Source organism: Pyxicephalus adspersus, chromosome 11 (assembly GCF_032062135.1).
Source record: "Pyxicephalus adspersus chromosome 11, UCB_Pads_2.0, whole genome shotgun sequence".
Lineage (NCBI taxonomy): Eukaryota > Metazoa > Chordata > Amphibia > Anura > Pyxicephalidae > Pyxicephalus > Pyxicephalus adspersus.
Window position 1 is genome coordinate 21,723,590 of NC_092868.1, and position 27,359 is coordinate 21,750,948.

The window sequence follows — 27,359 nt, forward strand, 5'->3', positions numbered from 1 at the left end:
TTATGTATCAGGCAAATTACCCGCCTTTACTTAGGGAGCTTTCGATTATGCGTTTTAAATGGCGTAATTTTCCATTGTCTTGGATTGGTAGAATACACGCTATCAAAATGACTTACCTTCCGAAATTGTTGTATTTGTTCCGCACCCTTCCGATACCAGTCCCGAGGCATCTTCTTAAAGAAGAGCAAAAGAGGGTGTTGCGTTTTATCTGGCACCCTGGTAGATCGCGGGTGCCGGATCGAACGCTGTATCGACACAGATTAAAGGGGGGGCTTTCTGTCCCCAATTTGTGGATGTATTTCCAAGCTGCTCAGTTAGCCCCATTGGTGGCATTACATTATATTTCAGATCCCCCGATTTGGGCTAAATTATACACTGCTGAGTTGCCAACGGTACATATATATAACCTACTATGGCTACCCTTATCAAAGCGTCCGCTGGTATCTGATCCCACATTAACCTATGCTTTGGGTATTTGGGACAGAGTCAAAACAGCTGCTGGTCTGATGTCGGCACATGCGCCTTTGCTCGGCATAGTAAAATGTCCTGAATTTTTACCGGCTTATGAGAATCCCTTGGCTTTTCAGTGGTGGGCCCAACGTCCTCTACGGTATGTGTATGACCTATTATTGCCTACTGGGATCAAACCTTTCACCTACCTTCAGGAGCACTGGAAAATACCTTCCAGTGAATTTTTTAGATATGTACAAATCAAACATTTCTTACAGAGTTTACTGATAAAGTTGCAGGCATCTCCACTGCAACTCACCGGTTTTGAATCTTGTTGCTATAAAAGTTCTGCCTCGGTAGGGGTGGTTTCTATGATATATGGCCAATTAATCAATAAGGATACTCACCCTCTTTCCTATATGGAACGATGGGAAACAGATTTGGGGGCTAAGCTAGACACGGAAGAGTGGCAAAAGATTTGGCAACATATTGCCACTTGCTCTCCGAATGTTTTTATGCAGGAGAATGCTTACAAGATGCTCTTTAGATGGTATCTTACACCAGTTAAGGTTGCGAAATTTACTGCTGGAGGAAATCCCAATTGTTTTAGAGGATGCTACAGTTTGGGAACGTTTCGTCATATTTGGTGGGACTGCCCTGTAGTTAGAAAATTTTGGATTAGGGTATTTAACTACATAAGATCTGTATTACACATATCTCTTAAAAGAGACCCCTGGATAGCATTGCTACATAGTACATGCCCGGATATTTCGAGAAATCAGCATAAACTGCTATCTTTTATCTTACTGGCAGCACGACAAGTGATTGCAGCTGCATGGCGGAAATCAAGTTTAAGTTTTCAGGCAGTCTTATCTAGATTATCAGACACTATGGTACTGGAGAAAATGTCAGCTGTAGCTAACGATTCCATGCATAAGTTTTCTAAAGTCTGGTCGCCCTGGCTAGACCATCATACAGCCTTGGGCATAGATCGTAGGCTTTTTAATTTATAATTTTGAGTTCTTATTTTATGCTTACAGACTCGAGTGATTCCTTTTTGTATTGTTTTATTGTTTTAATGTGTCTATAAACCAGTTTTGTATGTTTTTTTTTGGATTATTGATAAGGATGTTCTTTTCTGTATGTTATTTTTATTTTTTTTTGTTATGGATATTGTCTTTGTCCTTCTTGTTTTTTATGTTTATATTCAAAAATTTCAATAAATATTATCAAAACAAAAAATGGCCGAAACAAGTGTGGAATGCAGTCTTCCATTTATCCCCTCCTCAGATCAGATTGCAGGCCCGACGTATATCTAACTTGGTGAAAGCTTTAGCAGACCTTAGTATTTGTAGCAGTTTTGGTATAACAGTTCATGATTGTAATCTTATTAGGATCCTGGTAGTCAACACAAGGACAAAAGGGTGCCATTTTTTTTTTCCACAAAAAATACGCCTGCTCAAGCTGGGGACATGGAGGATTTGATGAACCCTTTCTTCAGATTTTCATCCATATATTCCCTTAGGGAAGCATGCTTGTGTAAAGAAAGAGGGTAGATAAAGCTAAACGGGATTTCAGCTCCAGGCAAAAGATGCAAGAGACAGTCATAAATATGGTAAGAAGGGAGAACGTCAGCCCCTTTTTTATCAGACATCCAGATAATCCTGGTAAGCAGATGTATGATCAGAATGATGGGAAAGGGTGGAGAGGGTAGGATAATAAAACTCCATCAAAATAATAAAACCTTATCAAAAATGATAAAATGAAAATTTGAAACGTGGTCCAACCTTAACTGTCTTCTGACTATATGTGTTAAAAACTTAAAGGTTTGTGATTAGTTGGTAAGGGCTTTGATCCCAATTTAAAATAGGGGCACCACATTGGCTTTGTGCACATCTATTGGTACCAATGCCAGTCATTAAAGAGAGCCCGAAAACCTCCATTTTGGACATGAACTCTTCATTCTCCTTTGGGCTCTATGTACAAAGAGCTGAAAATAGTATTTTGATATATTTTACTTTACATTTTATTTTTTATTCAGCTATCTGCACAGAAACAAACAAAACAATGTAACAATATACCAATAAAATTTGGTGGCAGATTACGGTGAAACTTAACATTAAATGGGTGAGCATAGGACGGGGGTTATTGGAGATGTGTAGAGATGGAGTAGAGAAAATGCGATAGTTGCATAGTTTACCAGACATCTAATGCTGGGAGGGAATGTTTTCGTTGCAAGGTCGTGATTGGCGTCCAAACAGACACAGTGATAAAATATGTCACCCAGAATACCTCTGCTTTACACCAAACACGAAACGAAGGATCAGAAATACCAGATTGGAACTGTGGGTTGCCCAAGAGAGGAGACGGAGGTGAAGGATATGTACTCAGTCTCGAGGCTTTAATATATTTAGACGCAGTACGTATAGTTGGACCAATGAGTGGATGAGTAGATCACATTATGAGGAGACCACACCACGCCTGTCAGAGAGACATTGAATCTTCCAACAATACCCATGGCTTCCGTCTCCCGTGCCTGCACAAGTCTAATACTCTCACCAAATGTGTAGCTTCATAATAGAAGACTGGGTCAGGGAACACTATGCTCCCTTTGGTCTTGGGTAGCCTGAGAATTTGCTTGTGAATTCTAGGACTATCCACACCCCCAAACAAAGCGGAGAAGCTCCTGCCTAAACTTACATAGCACATAACAAGGTCTGCAATAGATACAATAACCGGGGCATGGCGTTCATCTTTAACACATTGCATCTACCAAACCATGATAACATCTGTTGTTTCTATCACTGCAGAACCTGCCAAAGTGAATTCAGCAACGGAAGACAATTTAACGTAATAACCTGTGATAGCATTGTGGGTATCTTGTTCCCCAGATAAGAAATACCCTTTCCAGCCCATTTGAACGAAAAGTATAGAGTCAAACGATCAATCAATTCCTGGGAAAGTGAGATCAATAAGGCTTTCGATTTTTGGAGATTATTTTTTTAATTCAAGACAAAGGAGTAGGTGTTAATTTCAGTGAAAAGAATGGGTAGGGTTGTCCCCTGTGAAGTAATTTAAAAGAGTAGATCATCGTCATACGCCGCTACATTAGGATCTTGCTTTTGAAGTTGTACACCTTTAACATCAGGATTACCACCAGTATGTCAAAGAAAGGGTTCCATGATTAAAATAAACAATAAAGGGGATAACAGGCACCCTTGTCTAGTGCCATTTCTTATCAAAAAAAGGTTGGGAAAGAAGGCCAATAACTTTGATTTGTACTGTTGGAGCAAAGAATAGAGAAGATATCCAGGCAATCATGTTAGGTGGTAAACCTATATGAAGTAGGGCGTTTTTATTAAAAAAAAGTCCCAGTTTACTCTGTCAAATGCTTTTTCGGCATCAGCAGCTAAAAGCATTGCAGAGGTTTTATGAGAATGGACATAATTAATGAGAATGGACAATAATGAATTAGGTTAAGCGTACTTATGGTGTTGTCGTGTGTTCCATGACCTGGAAGAATTTTTCTGTGGTCAGAGTGGATAATACCTTGTAAGAAGAGAGGCGTATGGTGTCTGGCCAAAATACTGCTAAACAATTTTAAATCCCAGTTTAAAAGTGATTTAGGTCAATGACTTGCACAAGAGTTGGGGTCCTTCTCTGGTTTGAGCAAAAGGGTAATGTGAGCAAAAAAGGTGTCTTTGGGTATATCCATACCCTGAAAGATAGCATTGTATGCCTTAAGTAAATGTGGAGACAGTTGGCAGAAAGCACTTATAGTAGCGAAGCATCAGACCATCTGGTCCAGGTGTCTTGCCTGTCGCTGCTCAAGTAAGAGCAAAGGATAATTCCTCAACTGAAATAGGAGCATCAATAGTTTTAATGAACTCCTCAGGGTCGGATAGAAAACCCGAAGATTTCTGATAAGCACGGACCAATTCTTCCTTATGGTTCACCGTATGTGGCTGTTGGTTATTATCTAAATTATACAGGTTCTCATAAAAAACCCTGAAGGACTCCGCTATCTCTGGAGTCGAGTGTACCTTCCTCCCATGTGAGGAGGTGTTACTAGGTATGAAAGTCCCGGCTCTCTTGTCCCGGAGAGCTCTAGCCAATACCCTTCCACATTTACTGGAATATTCATAATAAAACCCTTTGCATTTAAATAGCATAAATTTTGTTTGCTAACAGTATATCTCTCGAATTCAGGTAAGGACAAGCTGTTTCTCTATCTCAGGGGTGCATTTGTGTGCCTCCCACAAAAGCAGAGGATTGCCCGATGTATTATTTAACTAAAAAAAAAAAAAAAGTTTTGACTCAGATTCTGCTTTGTTACGCACCTCTGGGGACTCTAGCAGAAATGAATTTAACTTACAGGAGTAAGATTTGGGCTCCTCAGAGAAGAGTTGCAACATAATAGAGGTAGGAACAAGGTTCGAAATTGTGATATCCCAATTTCCGAGGAGGTATTTAAAGGATAGAGTAATGTTCGATTAAGAAAAAGTCTATATGGGAATTAGTCTTGTGCATTGAAGAATAAAAGGTATAATACTTCTCCATGGAATGAAGGATCCGCCAAATATCTAATAATTGGTGGGAATGTAAAAGTTGCTTGATCCTCCGTAGTGCTGCATAAGACTGGAAGTTTCCTTAGAAACATCTAGCGTAGGATTGAGAGCAAAATTAAAATCCCTACCAAAATTAGCGTCCCTTCAGTGTAAGCATCTATTGACATTATTTATAAATAAATATTCCAAAAAATTACCCTGGTTGGTGTTTGGGAAATATACATTTATAAGTGTAAACTTTTTGTCATCAATCAAACCTTTAAGCATAAAGGTATCTACCGTCTGGATCAGCACAGCTGGCAAGGATGGACCAGCGAAGGAACTTATGCATGAGAATCCCAACTCCTTTAGACTAAGAGTCCCCATAAGTACTATGATATACAGAATGGAAAAGGCGATGGGTCATCCGCTGGATCATGTCATGTCTGGAATGGGTTTCTTGTAAAAATGCCACTTGGAAATTAGAATGGTTCAGTTCTCCCAGTACCATAGAATGCTTTACAGAAGAGTTCAGTCCCTTCACATTCAAGAAATTAAACTGAACTGCCATGTTAGAAACGTTAAAACGTGTGGTGTGGTAAGGAAATAGAAAAGGTACACAGGAAGGAAAGGTGTAGAAGGGAGGGAGAGTCCCGGTTCCAAGACTAGCTACTAGGGAGTACGATAGAGCCTCCCTACAATGAGGGCACTAAAAGACTAACACATTTAAAGCTTCAATTCAGTGTCATTCTAAGGAGGTGGACCTGGCCTATGTGGGGGATGTACCACTCACTGGCAGCAAGCAGTTGCTCATTAGCGGCTAAATACCTAATCAACACAAACAGATAAAACAAACATATACAATGACCCTTATATTCTATATCCAACAGCGCCTGGCCTGGTATTACATGGGTATGAATTCGTAAACAGGTAGTAGAGGCACATTTATAGGAAAATCAGTAGGAGTGTACAAACAACAGCCTCATGCAAAATATGTCCGGAAGGTCAAAAGTGGTACACAACCTCAGCAGAACATCACAATTATGTCCAGCTGAGCCAGGCGCAACAATCCAAATGCCAGCAGATAAAAATCTTAAGGAGAAAAATGAGTGAGTGTGTATATATTGGGGCATAGACAATAGGGAGGAAAGAAGAAAAAGACAGGCTTTTGCTGGTAATCTAAGTGTCTCCGAAAGTTACCCGACGGGTTTCGCCAAATCAGTGGCTTCCTCAGGGGATCAAGAGACATGAGTAGATATAAACTATAGAGAAAGGCATGTAATATAGAGATTTACTTAGTACAAATGGAATATAATCATATACTAGTGCATAGAAAAGTTATATATTGATAATCTCTTTATTACATGCCTTTCTCTATATTTTATATCTACTCAAATCTCTTGATCCCTGAGGAAGCCATTGATTTAGTGTAACTTTCAGAGACACTTAGATTTCCTAAGTACAACTCTTTGATGCACTCTGATTTAGTATATCTTTGATTAACACTTGTTCACATGTTTGTTTTATTATTGATCTGCTATCCAATATACTTATATAGTTCATATGTAATGTAATATGTAACTATGAAATAATACACTTTTATGCAACATACCCTTACTACTGTCCTGTTTTTTAAAAAAGCATTGACACAAATGCTTTAATAACTCAAATATTAAACCAACAAAAGCCTGTCTTTTTCTTCTTTCCTCCCTATTGTCAATTACATATTTCAGGCTTGGCAAAATAGAACCTTCCTTACAACGATATAGGGAGGAACAGATCCCCTCCTTTTAATGTGTTATCTATTGCGGCATAGTGTGTACCCAGGGCAAATTCAAATATATTCAGTACTCACATCAACTACATAATACTGTGACAATAAGTATGAGGTAAGGGGGGCGGGTCTATCTGTCCCTTATTCAAAAGCAGCCTACCCCAAAATATTCATGTAAGTGGTAGAGAAAAAGAGAAACGCAGGGTTTTATAGGCTGGATAAAAGTATATAAATGTATTAAGTGAGTTATATTACTGGCACACAACACACATATACAAAAATATACAAATATTACAGTGGTTCAGCCCCTTGGAAAGTAAAAAATACAAATGAATAAATAATTAGCATAATGAATGGTAATTTGAGGTGATAATTTTGTAAACTGATACTGGGATATAGTGAAATTAAATAAAATAGAAATATAGCTATACATTAGTCCTGTGATAATGGTACACCATTGGTACATGATAAAATGTACTTACAATTAATTGCTTTCAAAAAGGTTAATAACGCTGGTCAAATAAAAGGTGATCATTGAAGAAGATACTGGGAGTGACATTCATCAACATAAAGCTCTAATGGTAACTGACTGAAGGGGGTATAGATTGGTCATAAAACATATGTACTTACAGTAGATTGCTTGAAATTAATTTGCATAGTGGAATTTACTTGCGTAGAGGAATCTGAACAGTGGAATGTACTACCGTGGCATATGACCTCAAAGCAAATGCTGGGAATTGCAAATAATGAAGTTATTTACATTGTTTCCTAATTAGATTATAAATAAAACAGTATTCGTTGGAGAAAATAGTGTTGGGAAGTAAAATGGTAACACGTAGAGAGCTGCTGAGACTTAGTTTGGCTAATTGCTGCTGGGGATGACGTAAATAGAACAAATAGGTGGTTTAAAGAGACAGATTACAAAATTAAATAATTACAGTAAATATTGGCAGTATGGGGAATCAAAAAGTACTTTAATTGTATCACACAGCAAACATGCATGGTATCTGTGAAAACATAGTTCATGATTCGTACATAATACCGTATTAATAGAATCACATATATATATTACACAAAGGGGCTTAAATTTGAAAAAAAAGAATAACTAGACATATAGAGTAAGCTTTAACCCCCCTAGCGTTCTAATCCTGTCAGTTTTTTTATGCAAAAAGTGATCCTATTTTTTTTGCATAGAATTTTTTGTTTATCTTGTGTGCCTGTAATTCTTAGGATTAACTCCCGGGTATGATAATGATATTTATTTATTATATTATAATCATAACCAGAAGTCCTGCATTGTACTTCGCATCTCACTGCCGATGCAAGCAGCGACGTGGCTGGGACCCGGGTTGTATTTAAAAGCAGATTACTCAGTAATCTGCTTCTAAATTTCCTGCCCAGCCACGCCCCTCGACGGACCGGCATCACAGCGGGACCATCCGATCGCCGCTGGAGCGCGGGGCAAAGGTAAGGGGGGCTTCTAAAGTTAGCCCGAGTGTGACTCAGGATTACCGCTTTTTGCATGTAAAAGCCACCCCGAGTCACACTCGGGATTACCGCTAGGAGGGTTAAGGGGTTTCATATTTATTTTGAAATATGATACTTATGAATAAAAATTGATAAAATGATGAGGCAAGAAGATGTATCTTAAATGCAAAATGATTAATGTACTAAAAAATTAGTAAAAATGGTGTGTAACTAATCATTTGTTTAAATCAGGTGCTTTGGTGGCCCTAAAGGTTTAAGATCCACTTACATTCAGATTGCAGTAGTTTTTTATCCAAGTTTTCCCCTCTGGGGTTTCTAGGGATGTGTTCCAAACCTGAGAATGAAATCAGTTTAGGTACCACCCCAACACTCAGCACTACCACAGAAGCAACATCACCTATTTCAGCGCCCATTTACCTTAAGCACATCCCCAAAATCATCAGCAATCAACTTAACCCCCCAGTTGCACAACTGGCATTACCATTTCCAAATTCAAACTCCATGGAACAATTTTTTCCCAAACTTCAGAAGGAAAACCCAACCTAGAAATGAGAAAATCTCTCTTCATATATCCTCACCAAACAATGTGAGGTCCTCAAATATGGTCTATCTTTCTGTTAACCAACCGATCTAAACAAATTCGAATTTATAAAGGTCAATAACTTGTTTGCATGTAACGTGCTGCTCAAATCCATTTTTGACAAAACTCCGAACACCAACTCCGAACAACAAAGCTCTAGATTTTTAGATTTTCAAAGACCTTTATTCATTAGCTATGGAAAACAGACAGACAGCAAAGCTCAAAGAAGATTCCACTGCTGAAGATCCTACTACTCCCACCAATCTGGACATATTATCTAGGAAACCAAAATCCACTTTCTGTCCTCAAATTTCTCAATCCTTGCATACAAATTTTCGTTGAAGCAGTTACCAAAGATATACAACAACTTCACGACAAAGAGATACTACAATCAAGGGAATTTACCCATAAACACAAAAAAGCATTACAAACTTTAAGAAATAACAAATCTATTGTTATCAAGCTTTCTGAGGTAAAATTGTTGGGTTAAGTGTAGACACAAAGAAATTTGTTTGAAAATATTATCAATTCCTGAATAGTATCTTCCAATACCTGAATCTTTAGTAACCAAGTTCAAAGAAGAATTTCATTCCCATTTATGGGATGCTTACACAAAGCTGATAAACAAAAACACCAAGGATTATCTATGGATCAACCCCTCAACTATTCCCACCCTTCTACATCCTTCCAAAAATCTATAAAGAGCTTAATAATCCTCCAGGTAGGCCGATAGTGGCAGGCATCAATTCAATTGCTTCCAATGCAAGCAAATTGATTGACTCTTATTTACAGCCTCTTGTGACTCCATTACCATCGTTCCTAAAGGACACAATTGAAGTCCTTAAAATCACCAACAATATGAAGGTACCACCACATGCTTTATATTTTTTTTAGTTTTTACAATTGATGTAGAAACTTTATACACAAGCATCCCTTATAAGAAGTGCATTAAAGCTATTGAAAACTGCCTGTCTAGAAACAACCCTCACAATACTGATAAAAACCGATTATTATTATCTCTCCTAGAATACATGTTGAAAAGTAACATCTTTACATTTGACAACAACCTGTACTTACAAGTGCAGGGGGGTCGCTATGGGCACAAAATGTGCACCAACATACGCCAACTTGTACCCAGGATAATGGGAAAAATAATTTTTCAAACTAGTCAACAACCCTATATATGCAAGAAACATCCTCCTGTAGAGATGCTACATGGATGATATCCTACTCCTTTGGAAGGGATCATTAGAATAACAAGAATTCTTTAACTTCATACAAGTTAATAACTCCAATCTACGATTCACTATGAATTTTGATTGGTACCGTATTCCATTCCTGGATCTCTTCATTGTCATAAATGCCAACCAAATTACAACCACCCTATTCAGGAAAGATATAGCCGGAAACACTATACTTACATGCTTCTAGCTTTCACCACAGTTCCCTAATCAGAAGCATCCCGTACAGTCAGTATCTACGTCTAAAGAAATTGTTCAACCCATTCTGACTACATAAAAAAAAACTAAAGCGCTCTAATCTCGACTATTAGAAAGAGGATATTCAAAAAAACTTTTGAAAAAATAATTTCAGAAAGCAGAAAACAAAACCAGACAAGAGTTACTCTTTAAAGAAAATCGTACCAAAAGAAATGAGAGGCCATAAACTACAATTGTCACCATGTTCAACTCCAAACATCTATTATTCAATATTTGCCAGAAACACTGGAACATCCTAACTGACGATCATTCACTTTCCAGACTTGTAGGGCAATAAATTTCAATTTGTTTTTAAAAAATCACCATCGCTAAGAGACCAGTTGGTACACTGGTCATTTTAACTCCACGCCTCCACTAACTCACACAAAAGGCACTTTCAAATGCGGCCAATGCAATCGATGCCGCTGGATTCAAGAAGCCCAATGTGCAGTATTACCAAATGGCAAGGTGCACCAACCCTACCATCATATTTATTGAACAGGAGTCATTTACTCAATATCCTGCAAATGTGGCTCATTCTACTTGGGAAAACGAAAAGAGCCTTCAAAAAGAGAATCTACGAATCTGTCCACTCAATATCTGCAGGAAAAATCATCACCCCCATAAGCTACCACATGGGCACCTAACATCATTTTGATTCTTCTATGATTTCAGTCTCAGGTTTGGAAAACATCTCTAGAAACCCCAGAGGGGGAAACTTAAATAAAAAACTGCAATAGGTGGGTCTTAAACTTACAGGCCACCAAAGCACCTGGTTTTCAACAAAATGATTAGTTACAAACCATTTTTACCCATTTCTTAGTACATTGTTCGTTTTGTACCATAAACACATCTTCTTGCCCCATCATTTTATCAATTTTTACTAAATTTTAGTGAGAAAAATTAATAAAAAATAAATATGAAACCCCTTAAAGCCTACTCCATATGTCTAGTTATTATTACTATTCAAACATAAGCCTCTTTGTGTAATATATATGTAATTCCATTATTATTATGTATGAATCATGAACTATGTTTTCACAGATACCATGTATGTTTGCTGTGTGATACAATTAAAGTATTTTTTGATTCCCCATAGTACCAATACTTAATGTAATTATTATATCTGCTATTAGCATTGTCCATCATTCATTGAAATTTAGCACTGTATGTATATGTAATATTATTAGCATTAACAATGACAATATGCAATATGCAATAATTTGCATATCTTTACATATATTACTAATATTACATATATTTATGTATGTAACTATCATGCTATACAAGCACTTCGGTCCCGGTACATTAGATTTAATATTTATTTTATTACACTTAATATGTGTTTCCCTAGTATTTGATTAATCCTAGAAATACAATCAGTCTCTTTAAACCACCAGTTTGTTCGATTTACGTCATCCCTAACAGCATTCAGCCAACCGGAGTCTCAGCAGCTCTCTACGTGAAAGCTGCACGAACATTCTTTGAACAGATGAAACCAAGAAAAAAGTATGAAGAAGGCGTGGAACAGCTCATGATCCAAAGCATACCACACATCATCTGAAAAATATGGCGGAGGCAGTGTGATGGCTTGGGCTTGCATGACTGCCAATGGCACTGGGACACTAGTGTTTATCAATGATGTGACACAGGACAGAAACAGCTGAATGACTTCTGAAGTGTTCAGAGACATACTGTCTTCTCAAATCCAGCTAAATGCAGTCAAATTGATTGGGAGGCGTTTCATAATACAGATGGACAATGACCCAAAACATACAGCCAAAGCAACCCAGAAGTTTAATAAAGCAAGGAAGTGGAATATTCTTGTATGGACAAGTCAGTCAACTGATCTGAACCCAATTGAGCATGCATATCACTTAAAGACTAAACTTCGGACAGAAAGGCCCACAAACAAACGGCAACTGAAAGCCACTGCAGTGAAGGCCTGGCAGAGCATTAAAAGGAGCACCTGCACCTGGTGATATCCATGAGTTGAAGACTATAGGCTGTCACTGCCAGCAAAGGGTTTTTAACCAAGTATCAGAAATGAACATTTTATTTTCAAGTTTTTAAATTTGTCCAATTACTTTTGAGCCCCTGAAATAAATTAATTGTGTTAAAAAAACGGCTTTCGTTCCTCACATTTTTATGCAATCTTTTTGTTCAACCCACTGAATTAAAGCTGAAACTCTGCAGTTCAACTGATCTGAGTTGTTTAATTTAAAACTAATCGTGGTAATGTACAGAACCAAAATTAGAAAAAAGTTGTCTCTGTCCAAATATTTATGAACTTAACTGTAGGTGAGGTTTTTTCTCGAGACTGATGCCTATTTGCTTTTCTATATTACAGTACTGCATCCCCCTGCTTTTATATCTATTTAACCTTCTGTTAAATGCATTTTTATTGCAACTATTCCCAGTCTATATATTTAATATTTATATTGTTTTTCAAGTATGCATAAGCGCTCCCCATCACTTATTTGATATTTCCATGAACACTTTTGTTACCATATTACTTCCCAACACTATTTTCTCCAACAAATACTGTTTAATTTATAATCTAATTAAAACAATATGTAAATAACTTCATTATTTGCAATTTCCAGCATTTGCTCTGAGGTCATATCCCAACTGAATCACAGTAGTAAAATCTACAACACAAATTTATTTCAAACAATCTACTGTAAGTGCATATGTTTTATGACCTTTCTAATATTTACATATATCTCAATTGGTGGACCTTTGTTTTCAGTTATATATTTCTCTTAAATATACACCATTACCATCAGTATTATGGCAGTTACACAGTAGGTCAGGTTGAAAAAAAAGACTTAAGTCCATCAAGCTCAACCACTAAGGAAATAAACATATCCCAGATATAAAACCCTATGGACAAAGTTGGTCCAGAAGAAGGCAAAAAACCCTTGTACAATATGCGCCAACAGGAGAAAAAATTCCTTCCAAATCCCATGAGGCGCATGTTACCTGGATTAATGGTCATTGTTAATCTTTACTTTAAAGCATTAAAAGCCAGATAAATTCTGTGCTTCTAAAAAAAATCCAGCTTTCTCCTAAAGCAATCTATAGTATTTTCTGAAACTACTTCCGGAGAGAGCCTATTCCACGTTTTCACAGACGTTACAGTGAAGAATCCGTTCCTTATCCGGAGCTTAAACTTCTTTTCCTACAGACGCAAAGATTGCCCTCCTGTTCTTTGTAAGGATCTCAAAGTTAATAATTGGAAGAGATCTCTATGTGGCCCATTTATATATTTATACAGGGTGATCATATCCCCCTTTAAACGTCTCTTCTCAAGGGAGAATAGATTCAGTTCAGCAAATCTTTCCTCATAGCTGAGCTCCTCCGTTCCTTTATTAGTTTACTTGCCCTTCTCTGCACTCTCTCCAATTCCACAATGCCCTTTTTGTGAACTGATGCCCATAACTGGACTGCATATTCCAGATGTTGTGTGACCAATGCTTTGTACAGGGACAGGATTATGTCTCAATCTGTGCAATCTATTTCTGTTTTAATACAAGAAAGTATTTTGCTAACTTTTGATATTGCAGCTTGACATTGCATGCTTTTATTAGGTCTACGGTCTACCAGAACTCCCAGATCCTTTTCCATTTCTGAACACCACCCCCCCCCCCCCCCCCCCCCCCCCAAACTGTATTCCCCCTAGACAATATGAAGCATGCATGCTGTTAGTCCCCAAGTGCATAGCTTTACTTTTATCTATATTAAACATCATTTGCCACTTGGACACCCACAGAAATGGTACTCCTAATCCCAAACTCTATATCATTTATAAAGATATTAAACAGTAAAGGTCCCAACACTGAACCCTGGGGTACACCACTAATACCCTTAGACCACCCAGAGCGAATCATTAATCACTAATCTCTGCATGGTTTACAGATTGAGTTCTCCAAACCTATTGACCCTAACTTGCTAATTAACGGTCTGTGGGGATACGGTGACAAATGGTGGTTCTTGACTTTGGATTCCTAAACATGCAAAATGAAGTCTGAATGATTCACAGGCCTCTGACTATTTTTTCTGTACAGAATGTAGGCATTCCATAGGCACTGCTCAACTAGATGCCTGAAAAACTTCTTGTAGTACTTCCTCATCGCTTGGTAGAAAGTCATGGCTTGGTCAGCTCTGTCGACACCTCCCATTGTGTTGTTGTAGTCAATCACCACCTGTGGCTAAATCACTTCTTTTCCACGTTTTGTGTGTACCTGAACGGTGGAGGCATCATGAACAGTACTCATCACACACATCTTTCTTGTCACCCCATCTCAGGGCCATCATCTTGCCTTTCTGCCAGGCAACAAGTTCTCCTGTCTTCAGCTTCCCTTTTGCAAACATTGATGGCAGGTTGCGTCGGTTAGCCCTAACCGTTCCATAGGCATCTGTTTTGTGTTGCAGAAATAACTCATAAAGCTCAGGAGAGGTGTAGAAATTGTCCGTTGTGACACAATAGCCCTGATCTAGCAATGGCTCAATGAGGGATAGCACTGAAGATGTTGCCAATCCATAATGGCTGTATCTGGGGTTGAACTGTGTCATTTTCCAGTGTACAGTACTGTATTCCAAATGTAGCCAGATGAGGATTCGCACTGCATATACGTTTTCACACCAAATCCTGCCCTCTTTGACATAATTTACTGCAACCAGCTGAGTCTCCCCTTGTAAGCCATTAGACTTTTGTCAATGCGGACATCTCTTTCTAGCACATAGGTTTGCTGGAAATTTTGTAAAATCATCTGGTGCACTTCCCAATTTTTCTTCAGTTTTGGTGCAAGATAAGTAGTCTCAACAAGTTCTTCATTGTTTGTGAAGTGCAGGTACTTCATTATGAGGGAAAAGCGGTATATTTTGGCATGACTGTGCCAAAGAATGGCATGGCAAGCATTTTGTTCCTGGAGCAGTACCACTTCTACACGGGTTTGCCCACTGATCCCTGCAGGATCACCAAGGCCAAAAACAGCCAAATGTCATCCTTGGTCACAGGTTCCCACTTTCTGCTTCTTGCAAACCTCAGGTGTGGAGCACAACATAAACCTTGTTGTCCAGCGTACTTGCACAAAACAAAATAAAAAGGTATTTTAGGATATGTTCTTTTATAGTGTGGAGAAGGTTGCAAGTAATATATTAGCAAACACAGAGCAGTCTACATGTTTGCCAACTTTTTGAAATTTTTTTTTTGCAAACACAGCCGCTTACCTGTTTGTCTCCACAACAATTTTTTCGATAAATTCATTGGTCAAAAACAACTTCAGGTATGCCAGGGGGTAGTCACATTCAGCCTCAATTTTCATCCTGCCGGTGGCTCATGGCGGTGCTGCCTGGTCCGCATCAACGTCAATAGGCCACCATGTGCGCACAGAACTGACCTCAGGTTCAGAATTGTTGCTCAGTTCACTTTCGCTGTCTGATGACAAATTTCCTGGTGAATCACTATCGTTCAATCCCACAAGGAACTCCAAAACGCTATCCCTGCTTTCAAATTCCTCCAAAACAGCGCTCGGCGAGATGCCTTTTGGATGCCATGTGGTCTCCAACAATCAGTCAGGAACAATTAAGGTCAAAGACAAAGTAATCAAATGACACATTTAAGAAGTGATTTATTAGTCATCAAAAGGTCAGATCAAGGTGAGGGCTAATAGTGGGAAAAATATAAATCAGGACACTGGGCAATGATGCTTGGTACACAAAAATGTGTATTTTTTCCTTTTGTTATGTTTTTTTGTGTTGTTTTACTGTTAAAAAAAAAAAAATGTACAGATTACATAGTAATCTGCTTTTAAATTTCCCGCCCCGAGAATCCATCACTCCACTGCATCACCCAGAAGATGTCATATCTTGCCGGGTGATGCGATGGGGATGTCTCCGCCCTGCTCAGCCCCCTGAATCCACCAACGATGCTGCGAGCGTCACATCACAACAACCAAACAAGTCTTAATCTGCCACTAACTACCACTTTGGTAGTTTCTTCTCCAGCTAATAATGCAATATAACAAAAAAAACTTTTGCATAAACAAGATCAGATAGCTTACTTTAAAGCGTTTGTCTCTTGAGCTCATTTTCCTTCAAGTTTTCAGGACCCAGTTAGTCGGCTGATGATTATCTATATGGAGAGCACCTATGCTAAGTACAGTTTAAGACTTAGACATGGATTAGGCGGCCAAGGATCCCTCCCAACTCTTTCTTGGACAGCTCTAGGACCTTTAAAATGTGCTTTTTACAAAAGCCAACAGTCTGGCAGACTACCACACTGTTCCCCGGAGCCCGTAACAGACAAGGCATCTTATTTTAGGAACTATATACACCATATCTAAGACCTTATCAGTCAAGCCATGGGACACCATAAACCCCCCCCCCCCCCCCTCCTCTGTAAGAATGGACAAATCTGCCACAAAACAGTGTGTCCTGCATAGGGCATCTACGTTACTCTGCAACTTTCCAACTCTGTGTTCAACTAGAAATTTGAAATCCAGCAGGGACAAGAACCAGCGTGGTACCCTAGCATTTGCATCCTTTACCTTAGCCATCCAGGTGAGGGCTAAATGGTCCATAATGAGCGTAAAAAGACAGCCAAACAGGAAGCATCGTTGAGACCCCAATGCCCATTTAATTGCCAGGCACATCCGCTAGAGGATATTGTAGTTTTTCTTGGCTGGTGTCATATTCCTGCTTAAATACATAGCAGGGTGCTCCTCAACCAGCTGTGACAGGACTGCCCCTAGCCCAACATTGGAAAGGTCAGCTTAGGCTACAAAAGGTCTCAAAATCAGGTGCAACCAGCACAGGTTGGCAACACAACACATCCTTCAATAGCTAAAATGCCAACATACCTGTTCTTGACTAATGACTTATAGAAAAATACAAGCCAGATGGTCAAATTACAGCAAACAGCTAGAATTTTTGCATAATGTCCAGTTGTGTGATGTACCTCTTCTGTTAACAACGTGCCTGAATGAGCACAGACATAATAAAAATGAGCTAAGGCTTGTGCTTCTGAGCAGTCAGCAGTGTAAGAGAAGAATGAAAAAGGTTAGTGAAAAAATGTTTGGGAAACTAGCTTAACTTAAATGGAGGGAGGTATTGAGCAAGATTTAGGAATTCCCAAAGTTCAGTGTTAACACAGTGGAACAACATTGGGGGCAGAACACAGGGGCAGAATAGGCAGGTTTGAAGGTACATTTAGTTGCTGACTGGAATTCAGCTTTTTAACAATTGCTATGCTATGAAAGTCCCAAAACTACCTGACAATAATAATGTGGTAATCAGAATAACTAGGGGGAAAAAAGTAATGTAATGATTATGTTGCTTAGTAAAGCGTACCTTATAGCCATCTTTCAAAAGTTCTTTCAACTTTTTCAAACTTTCCGAATACAAAATTCTGCAAAAAAAAATAAAAAACACAGGATATTTTTGATAATGCAAGAAAGACAGACTTCTGTACAAGCAGTCAAAATAAGTGACATTAGAACTACACTAAAATGTAGGGTAGTCAATAAGCCTGGAATTTAATCAGTTCATCCCCTAGAGTAGTAAAAATACTACCCTGCATATTCTAAATAGAACCATTTATAGACATTTGATACAGAGGAAGGCAAAAAATATATATATAAAAACATGGAAAACATGGTTTAATTTACTCCAACATGAGAAAACAACTCGATCAAACGATTCCTTGAGGCAATCAGAAGTCCCCTGGACAGTCTAAGCTGTCATTTCTTTAAACTTTTAATACCTAGTTATATTGCGTGCTTCTAAGAAAAACATCCAGCTTTTACTTAAAACAATCTGTAAAACATGCTAAAACTACCTCATGAGAAAGTCTGGTCCACATTTTCACAGGCCTTACTGTGAAGAATGCCTTCTGTGCGTGGAGATTAAACTTTCCCTCCAGATGCAAAGAGTGTCCTTGTCTTTTGCAATGGCCTTAAAGTGAATAATGTGTAATTCTTTGTAAATAAGAAGAGAGTTATTCTCTTTTTTTAAAAAAAGAAAAGAATAATTCTCTGTATGGACCAGTTATATAAAGTGATCATATGCCCATAAAATGCCTATTTTCAAAAATAGATTCAGTTTAGCTAACCTATGCTCATACCTGATCTCCTTCATTCATTGTTAGTTTAGTTGCCCTTCTCTGCACTCTCTCCAGTTCCACAATACTCACTTCAGATGAACTGGTGCTCAAAACTGGACTATATACCTCTGATAAGGTCTGAATACTACTTTGTAAAGGGGAAGGATTTTGTCTCAGTCTCTGCAGTCTTCAACTCTTAAAACAAAAAAGCACACTGCTTGCATTACAAATTGCGGTTTGGTGTTGCATGCCATTATTAGGTTTACAATCTACTAAATCTCCTGGATGCTGCTCTGTTTTTGACTCCTAAAAATGTATTCCCCCTAGACTGAGGCATGCATGTTGCTAATCCCCAAATACCTAAGTTTACATTAAACAATATGTGTATGCAATTGTTTTCCCCTGCAACCCTCATCTGATTGTATATGGTACGACTCCCATTGTAGATGATTTTATTGCACCAACTTTCTCCTCATAGATTTATCCATTTACTATCCCTCCAGCTGAGTGGACATTGATATTTATTGCCCTGCCAACCCCTCCCCAGGTTCAACTGATATCCCAAATTCCTTATACTCTGATCAGTCCATCCATAATCAGAACCCAAAAGCACGTCTATTTAAACAACAGGCAAGGTCACGTTGGGACCCTGGTCATGTGCCCAAATGTTAAGTGAAATGGGAATTAATCCAGGGAAAGGACACAAGAATTGGAACAGACTTGGACATACTATTTTACTCTGCCACTCCCATCTCCTGCCTTTGGACTGATTTATCCATCTGGACTCCAACACATCCTCTGCTGCTGTGATTCTGAACTGGTATTTCATCAAACCATCTCTTTGACGGAATCATTATATCCCAGTCCTGGAACTCAGCAAGTTTAAAAGCCTCACTTCAACCCATATTACTGGACTGCTTCTCTTAGACTTCAGTTTGCCACATTGTTTAATGTAAGCATATGGTTCGCAATTACCTGTAAAAATGTATTATTCACCCTGCTCTCTGTTGGCACTACTCCGTCCTCCCCAGTCTGATAACTCATGGGCTCTCTGCTCCTTCACTCTCCTTATTTCTCTGTCTGTGCTCCTGCACCTTTCTACTCTACTGATACTCTCTGGTGACATCTCACCCAATCCTGGTCCCCCACACAGCCTCACTCTTCCATATACTCTCAGCAAGACACTCCCTTCTCCTAACCTCATCCCCATTCACCCTACCCATAAGTCCTTACCCCCTCACTCTGGCAGTCTATGGAATGCTTGATCTGTTGGCAATAAATTACTCGATACACAACCTTCTCCTTTCTAAATCTCGGAACTTTCAGGCTCTCGCTGAAACTTGGCTTTCCTCCTCTGACTCGGCCTCTGCTGCTGCTCTCTCCTATGGAGGCCTGCACTTTACACTTTCCATAGGCCATGCACTTTACACTTTCCACTAGACCTGGCAACAAAGTAGAGGGTGGTGTGGGTCTCCTCTCACCTAACTGTACATGCAGAGTCCCTCCTACCCCACCCTCTCTCATTTTCACCTCTCTTGAAGTTCACTCTGCCCGTCTCTTTAGCCCCTTACCCCTCATTGTTGCTGTAGTCTACCGCCCCCCTTGCCCAGTATCATAATTTTTGGATAACTTTGCATCCTGGCTCCCACACATTTTTTCCCATGTCCTGCCCACCCTCATCCTTGGTGACTAATGTTGTAATGGATAGGCCCAAGCTTCCCTCCTCAGCCAAACTGCTCTCCATTACCTCCTCATTTGGACTCGCTCAGAACATCAATGGGCCCACATACATAGCCAGACACACTTTAGACCTGGTATTTTTTATACTCTGCAACCTCGCCCTCCTTGACAACTCACCATTTCCCCTTTCTGATAACACCTTGTCAGCTTCAACCTATCGAACTCTTGCCCTCCCTTGCCACATCCCAGACCTGGTCAATTGCAGAGATATCTGTAACCTTGACCACAACCTTTTCTCAAACTGCCTTGCGTCCCTAACCCCCACTCTCTCCAAAATCACCTCCACAGATGATGCTGCCACCATGTTAAGCCACTCTCTTTCCTTGGCTTTGGACAACAATTACACCAAACAGCTACAAAAGACTGTTCGTGCAGCTGAGCGCAAGTGGAGAAAATCTGGCCTTAGCGCTGACTTCATGGACTACAAAGCCAAGCTACAAAGCTTTAACACAGATCACTGTCACCAAGCAAAATTATTTCTCTGCAGTCATTTCCTCTCAAACTTCCAACCCATGCAACCTCTTCTCAACAATTGACTGACTCTTAAACCCCGCACCTGCTCACCCCCACAACATCCTTCTCTGCCCAAGACATTGCCACCTACTTTAGAGATAAAAATAAACAAAATCAGACATGATGTCTCTGCTCACCGAGCCACTCCAACCATACCCACCCCTTCCACCTGTACATTTTCACTGACCTCCCTCAGCCTACTGTGGACAAAGTCTCTTTTCTTCTCTCAACATCTCCATCTACTACCTTTCCGCTTGACCTAATTCCCTCTGATCTACTGCGTGCCCATTCCTCCACCCTGGCCCCTGCCCTAACTGAACTATTCAACCACTCCCTTTCTACTGGTAAATACCCCTCAGCTTTCAAGAGAGAAATAATTTTGCTTGGTGACAGTGATCTGTGTTAAAGCTTTGTAGCTTGGCTTTGTAGTCCATGAAGTCAGCGCTAAGGCCAGATTTTCTCCACTTGCGCTCAGCTGCACGAACAGTCTTTTGTAGCTGTTTGGTGTAATTGTTGTCCAAAGCCAAGGAAAGAGAGTGGCTTAACATGGTGGCAGCATCATCTGTGGAGGTGATTTTGGAGAGAGCGGGGGTTAGGGACGCAAGGCAGTTTGAGAAAAGGTTGTGGTCAAGGTTACAGATATCTCTGCAATTGACCAGGTCTGGGATGTGGCAAGGGAGGGCAAGAGTTCGATAGGTTGAAGCTGACAAGGTGTTATCAGAAAGGGGAAATGGTGAGTTGTCAAGGAGGGCGAGGTTGCAGAGTATAAAAAATACCAGGTCTAAAGTGTGTCTGGCTATGTATGTGGGCCCATTGATGTTCTGAGCGAGTCCAAATGAGGAGGTAATGGAGAGCAGTTTGGCTGAGGAGGGAAGCTTGGGCCTATCCATTACAACATTAGTCACCAAGGATGAGGGTGGGCAGGACATGGGAAAAAATGTGTGGGAGCCAGGATGCAAAGTTATCCAAAAATTATGATACTGGGCAAGGGGGGCGGTAGACTACAGCAACAATGAGGGGTAAGGGGCTAAAGAGACGGGCAGAGTGAACTTCAAGAGAGGTGAAAATGAGAGAGGGTGGGGTAGGAGGGACTCTGCATGTACAGTTAGTAGTCTCCCCATCCTTAAGAAACCCTCACTGGACCCCTTCCTACCCTCTAACTACCGTCCTATCTCCCTTCTTCCATGTGTCTCCAAACTTCTTTAACGCCTTGTCTACAAAAGACTCACCGATTACCTGAGCGCCAACTCTCTCCTTGACCCTCTCTAGTCTAGTTTTAGAGCTGCCCATTCCACCGAAACAGCCCTTACTAAAGTGGCCAATGACCTCATCAGAGCTAAGTCTCAAGGCAACTTTTCCCTGCTCCTTCTCCTTGATCTTTCCTCTGCTTTTGACACTGTTGATCACCCCATTCTAATACAAATCATGCGCTCCCTTGGTATCAGTGACACTGCTCTCTCTTGGTTTGCTTCCTATCTGTCTGACCGCTCCATTCAAATTTCTTTCAATGGTAACTCCTCCTTGCCCACTCTCCTCCCCGTTGGTGTTCCCCAAGGGTCAGTCCTTGGACCGGTTCTCTTTTCTCTGTACACCTCCTCCCTCAGTAGTCTCATATCCTTCTTTGGCTTACAGTACCATCTGTATGCTGATGACACTCAAATCTATCTGTCAACCCCTGACCTGTCCCCCTCAGTCCTGGATAAGGTCTCATGCTGTCTGTCAGCCATCTCCATCATGGATGTCTGACTGATTTTTGAAGCTCCACCTGGATAAAACAGAACTCATCATCATCCCACCCTAAAATTCCAAATCTCCCCGACACATATCTAACCGTTAACAACACTGTTATTCGGCTCTCCCCTTAGGCACGTTGTCTTGGTGTCACCTTTGACTCTGCCCTCTCCTTTACCCCGCATATTCAGAACATTTCCAGGTCATGCCACTCTACCTGTCCCGAGGCCACCAAAACTCCTTGTACATGCTCTTATCATCTCTCGTCTGGATTACTGTAACCTCCTCTCTCTGGTATTCCACTAACCAGACTCTTTCCTCTACAATCTTATGAATACTGGAGCCAGATTAATCCATCCTTCCCACCGATCCTCTTCTGCTGCATCTCTTTGCAGATCTCTTCACTGGCTTCCATTTCACCTTAGAATCAAATTCAAGCTCCTGTGCTTTGCCCTCAAATCCCTCCACAGTTTTTGTCCCACTTACATTTCTGACCTGGTAAAAAAGTACTCCCCCAGCAGCTCTCCCTGCTCCTCCAATTACCTACTAATCACTTCCTCACTAATAACCACATCACACGGATCATCAGACAATGGTCTTCCTCGTCCTATTTTTTTCAAACTTGCCTACCCATCTTCTTCTGCCTTTTGAAACGATCACTACTTCCCACCACTACATATCTCCCATCCTATTGTGTGTAAATTCCCCCACCTACTGGATTGTAGGCTCTTCGGGGCAGGGTCCTCTCCTCATGTTTCACTGTCTGTATTAGTCTGTCATTTGCAACCCCTATTTAATGTACAGCTCTGCGTAATATGTTGGCGATATATAAATCCTGTTTATTATTTATAAAAATAATAATAAAATGTAATTTTCCACCTGGCTGCCCAATCAAACAGTGCATCTAGGCCTGCTTGTAGATTGTAGACATCTTGTATTGCGTTTATTCCTGTGCATAGCTTGCGGTCATCTGCAAACACAGAAATGGTACTAATGGTAAATATGTTAAACAGTAATGGTCCCAGAACTGAATCCTGGCAGACCATTAAGAATTTGAATCATTAATCACTACTCTCCGAATGCAGTCTTTATACCAGTTCTCTATCCATTTACAGATGGAATTTTCTACTATAGACCCTGCTTTGTACTTAATGGTTTGTGGGGTACTGTGTCAAGAGATTTTGCAAAGTCCAAGTATACTATATCAACTGCTACTTCATTATCATCTAACTGTTTACTACTTACTTGCTCATTAAAGACAGTTAGTTTGATAGCCATGCTCACTATTACTTGCACTAATATTTTCCAGCAAAAACTACTCCACGTGGTTCTTTGTAAAATCTCTAGTATCTTTCCAACTATAAAAAGAAAACTTACAAGTCTACAATTACATGATAAAGACTTTGATCACTGGTTTAGTACCAGTGGATTGGCAAAAGGGGAGCAAAGTCTTTAAAAATTGGAAAAAGCTTTCGAAAACCAGAGCTCAGCTTTTTGAGAACAAGTGGGTTTAATCCATCTGGTTTTTGATCTTTAATAACCATAATTTTATATCTTTAAATTGTTTTGTAAAATATTTTTATCTTCTTTAAAGATTTACCTTTACTGATTTTAATGGATGGCCAGCTGCTCTATTTTCATTTAGTACTCTTACAATTTAGCTTTTAAAATGCAAATAAATTTGGATTTACCATTAGGATTAAATTTACTATATCGGAGAAAGTTATAAGGTACCCTGCCCTACCTCCCAAACTTTTTAAGTGCCAACCCCAATATATCAGATATTGAAGAAATTAGGAAAGAAAAAGGAGGGCTTTATTGGCACTGATATTTATATATTAAGTTGAAATCAAACATACATAATACATACTTCTGTGTGACAATAATTTTGGTTGTTCCCGTTAACAATTTCATTAAGAGGTGCGACCTACTGCCTATACAGAGCATCCCTATACAGATGCGTGACCGTGACACAATCCTACGCGGTTACAACTGTACATAGAGGTAATATGTAAAAATATTTAAAATAGATGTACTTATATATAGGAGCATACAATTTTAAATAAGTATCAATACAGCAAAGTAAACATACATAGTTCATTATAGTAGATATTTTAAGAATTATTGCAACAATTTAAGTGCATGAGATGAATGGTTATGAATAACCGTCAATGTCTGCATATACGGAACAAACTGTTAAAATTAATTAAGTGATAAACAAAATATTCAGCATGAGTCTGTTTGTTTGTAGATAGAAGTATCTTGCATGAATGAGTTAGTGTTAGTTAAGTGTGGGTAAGTATATAATGGGGTGGGTATTCAAGGTCAAAACTGTGCTTATAATATAGTAAAGTAAATAATAAAATACGGTGACTGCAGGTCTTGGTAAATTTAGGCCATATCTTGACCGTGGTTAAATGGTTAAATGGTTACTTGTATATGGTTATAAAGTTCTCTAAGAGGAATACTTCACAGATAAAGATGGTGAAATTTTCCACATACAGTGATACCTAATGAGTGGCCCTGGTAACGAATTTTCCAAGTAACAACTTTTTTTCCACTGTTTAAGAGACTCGGCTAACGAATGTAAAAAAAGAAAAAGAAAGCAGGAAAAACGGGGCCTTCCCTGCTGCTCCTGTGCAGGATGGAGGCTGGGGAGGGGGTGGTTTGCACGACTTGCAGAAGAAATCGTTTGCTAAGCATAGCTGGGGCTGTGGGTGATCTTTGGGGGGTGGGCTCTTCAAAATCTTGTAACTCTTTAATGACCAAGACAAACTCTGGTGTTGTTTTTCTTGTCTATCAAAGCACAGCTTGCTCAATAAGTAAATGAATATCGAGGCTCCATAAAGGTTTTTCTTTTTTTTTTACTTTGTGATTTACTCACCGTGAGGATTTTATACAGTAACTGACACCACGCTGTCTAATATGTTGAGACTGTTCCAATTGGGAAGCTGTTCATCTCAGCCAAGTTTATGACCTTTATATTGTGCTTTTTACTATTTTTAAAAAAAACTTTTCTTTAAATTGTGGCCAGCATCCAGAACAAAATAAATTATTTTCTATAGAAACCTATGGGAAATCACGTGATGAAGATGAATGATTAAGATATATGTAGAACATATAATATATTTTATTTAGTATTATTATAAAAAACTGATTATAAATTATGTCAGGGGATGGATAAAGTAATCAGCACTTTGTTGCTCATACATCTGTTTACGCTGGTCAAAAAAAATATATTAAGGGTCAAATCAAAATAAAGTAATGAAAATTAAACATCAGTTTGCACTGATCAAAGTTTTGTAATAAAAATTAAAAATTTAACAGGAAAATAGAAGCCTTTTTGAATCTTAAAAGCTTGATAAGAGAGGCATCCAGTACTTCAATCATGAATAAGAAAAAGTCTAGGAGGAAATCTAAGTAAGAAGTATTACAAGGAGTTTTTAAGGGTATCCAACAGGCGATGCAGATTGTGAGTGTATTGGCAAAAGACTGTGCATTGTGTGTTCCCGCCCAGATATGGCCATGGGAACAGCGTCTGAGTTTGAAGTGCGCCGCTGTGTTCCGCCAATCTGTACCGCCCCCTCATGATTATCACACTATTGGGGGGCCCATATGCAAACGACGGGCGGCTCAATGATGTGCAGCCAACCAGCAGATAAAGCGGGGGGGGGGGGGAGGAGGAAGCTGATCATAGACAGTGGGCTTAAAATGGAGGCTGAATGCGACGACCCCCCGGCATACCTGAAGTTGTTTTTGACCAATGAAGTTATTGAAAAAATTGTTGCAGAGACAAACAGGTAAGCAGTTTGTGTTTGCTAACTTTTTTAAAGTTTTTGCTAAATTTTTTTTATGCCAACATGTATGCTGCTTTGTGCTAACTTTTTGATATTTTTGAAATTGTTTGCCAATTTTTTTTAAAGTAAGCATGTATGCTGCTCTGAGTTTGCTAACTTTTTGAATTTTTTTGCTAATTTTTTTTTTTTTATGCAAACATATATGCTGGTCTGTGTTTGCTAACATATTACTTGGAACCTTCACACTTTAAAAGCACATATCCTAAAATACATTTATTTTGTTTTATGCAGGTACGCTGGACACCAACAAGGTGCTCCACACCTGAGGTTTGCAAGAAGCAGAAAGTGGGAACCTGTGACCAAGGATGACATTTGGCTGTTTTTGGGCTTGGTGATCCTGCAGGGAGTTGTGGGCAAATCCATGCAGAAGTGGTACTGGTCCAAGAACAAAATTATTGCCACTCCATTCTTTGGCACAGTCATGCCAGAATACCGCTTTTCCCTCATTATGATGTACCTGCACTTTGTAAACAATAAAGAATTTGATGAGACTACCCGTCCTGCACTAAACTCAAGAAAATTTGTGAAGTGTCTCAGATGATTCTACAAAATTTCCAGCAAACCTATATGCCAGAAAGAGATGTCAGCATTGACGAAAGGTCTAATGGCTTACAAGGGAGGCTCAGCTGGGTGCAGTACATTGTGTCAAAGAGGGCACGATTTAGCGTGAAGACCTATATGCTGTGCGAATCCTCATCTGGCTACATCTGGAACACGGTACTGTACACTGGAAAAGGGACACAGTTCAACCCCAGATACAGTCATTATGGATTGGCAACATCTCCAGTGCTATCCCTCATTGAGCCATTGTTAGATCAGGGCTATTGTGTCATAATTGACAATTTCTACACCTCTCCTGAGCTTTATGAGTTCCTTCTGCAACACAGAACAGATGCGTATGGAACCGTTGGGGCTAACCAGAGCAACCTGCCATCATTGTTTGCAAAAGGGAAGCTGAAGACAGGAGAACTTGTTGCCTGGCAGAAAGGAAAGATGATGACCCTGAGATGGCATGACAAGAAAGATGTGTGTGATGAGTACTGTCCATGATGCCTCCACGGTTCTGGTACACACAATACGTGGAAAAGAAGTGA

At 39.5% G+C, this 27,359-nt stretch overlaps 1 protein-coding gene across 10 annotated transcripts in view; it reads right to left on the reverse strand.

Annotated features, from left to right (window-relative positions):
- Positions 1 to 27,359, reverse strand: part of PNKP (polynucleotide kinase 3'-phosphatase) — a 285,690-nt gene that overhangs the window by 150,423 nt on the left and 107,908 nt on the right. For 9 of the 10 annotated variants that reach the window (XR_011922635.1, XM_072425518.1, XM_072425519.1 and 6 more), the window contains one exon: positions 17,674 to 17,731. The exons of the other annotated variant lie outside the window; for it this stretch is intronic. Coding sequence is in view for 8 of the 9 variants with exons in the window: in XM_072425518.1 (XP_072281619.1) it covers positions 17,674 to 17,731 (58 nt within the window). In the remaining variant the exon portion in view is untranslated. The remainder of the gene's footprint in view (positions 1 to 17,673; positions 17,732 to 27,359) is intronic. 10 annotated transcript variants of the gene reach the window in all.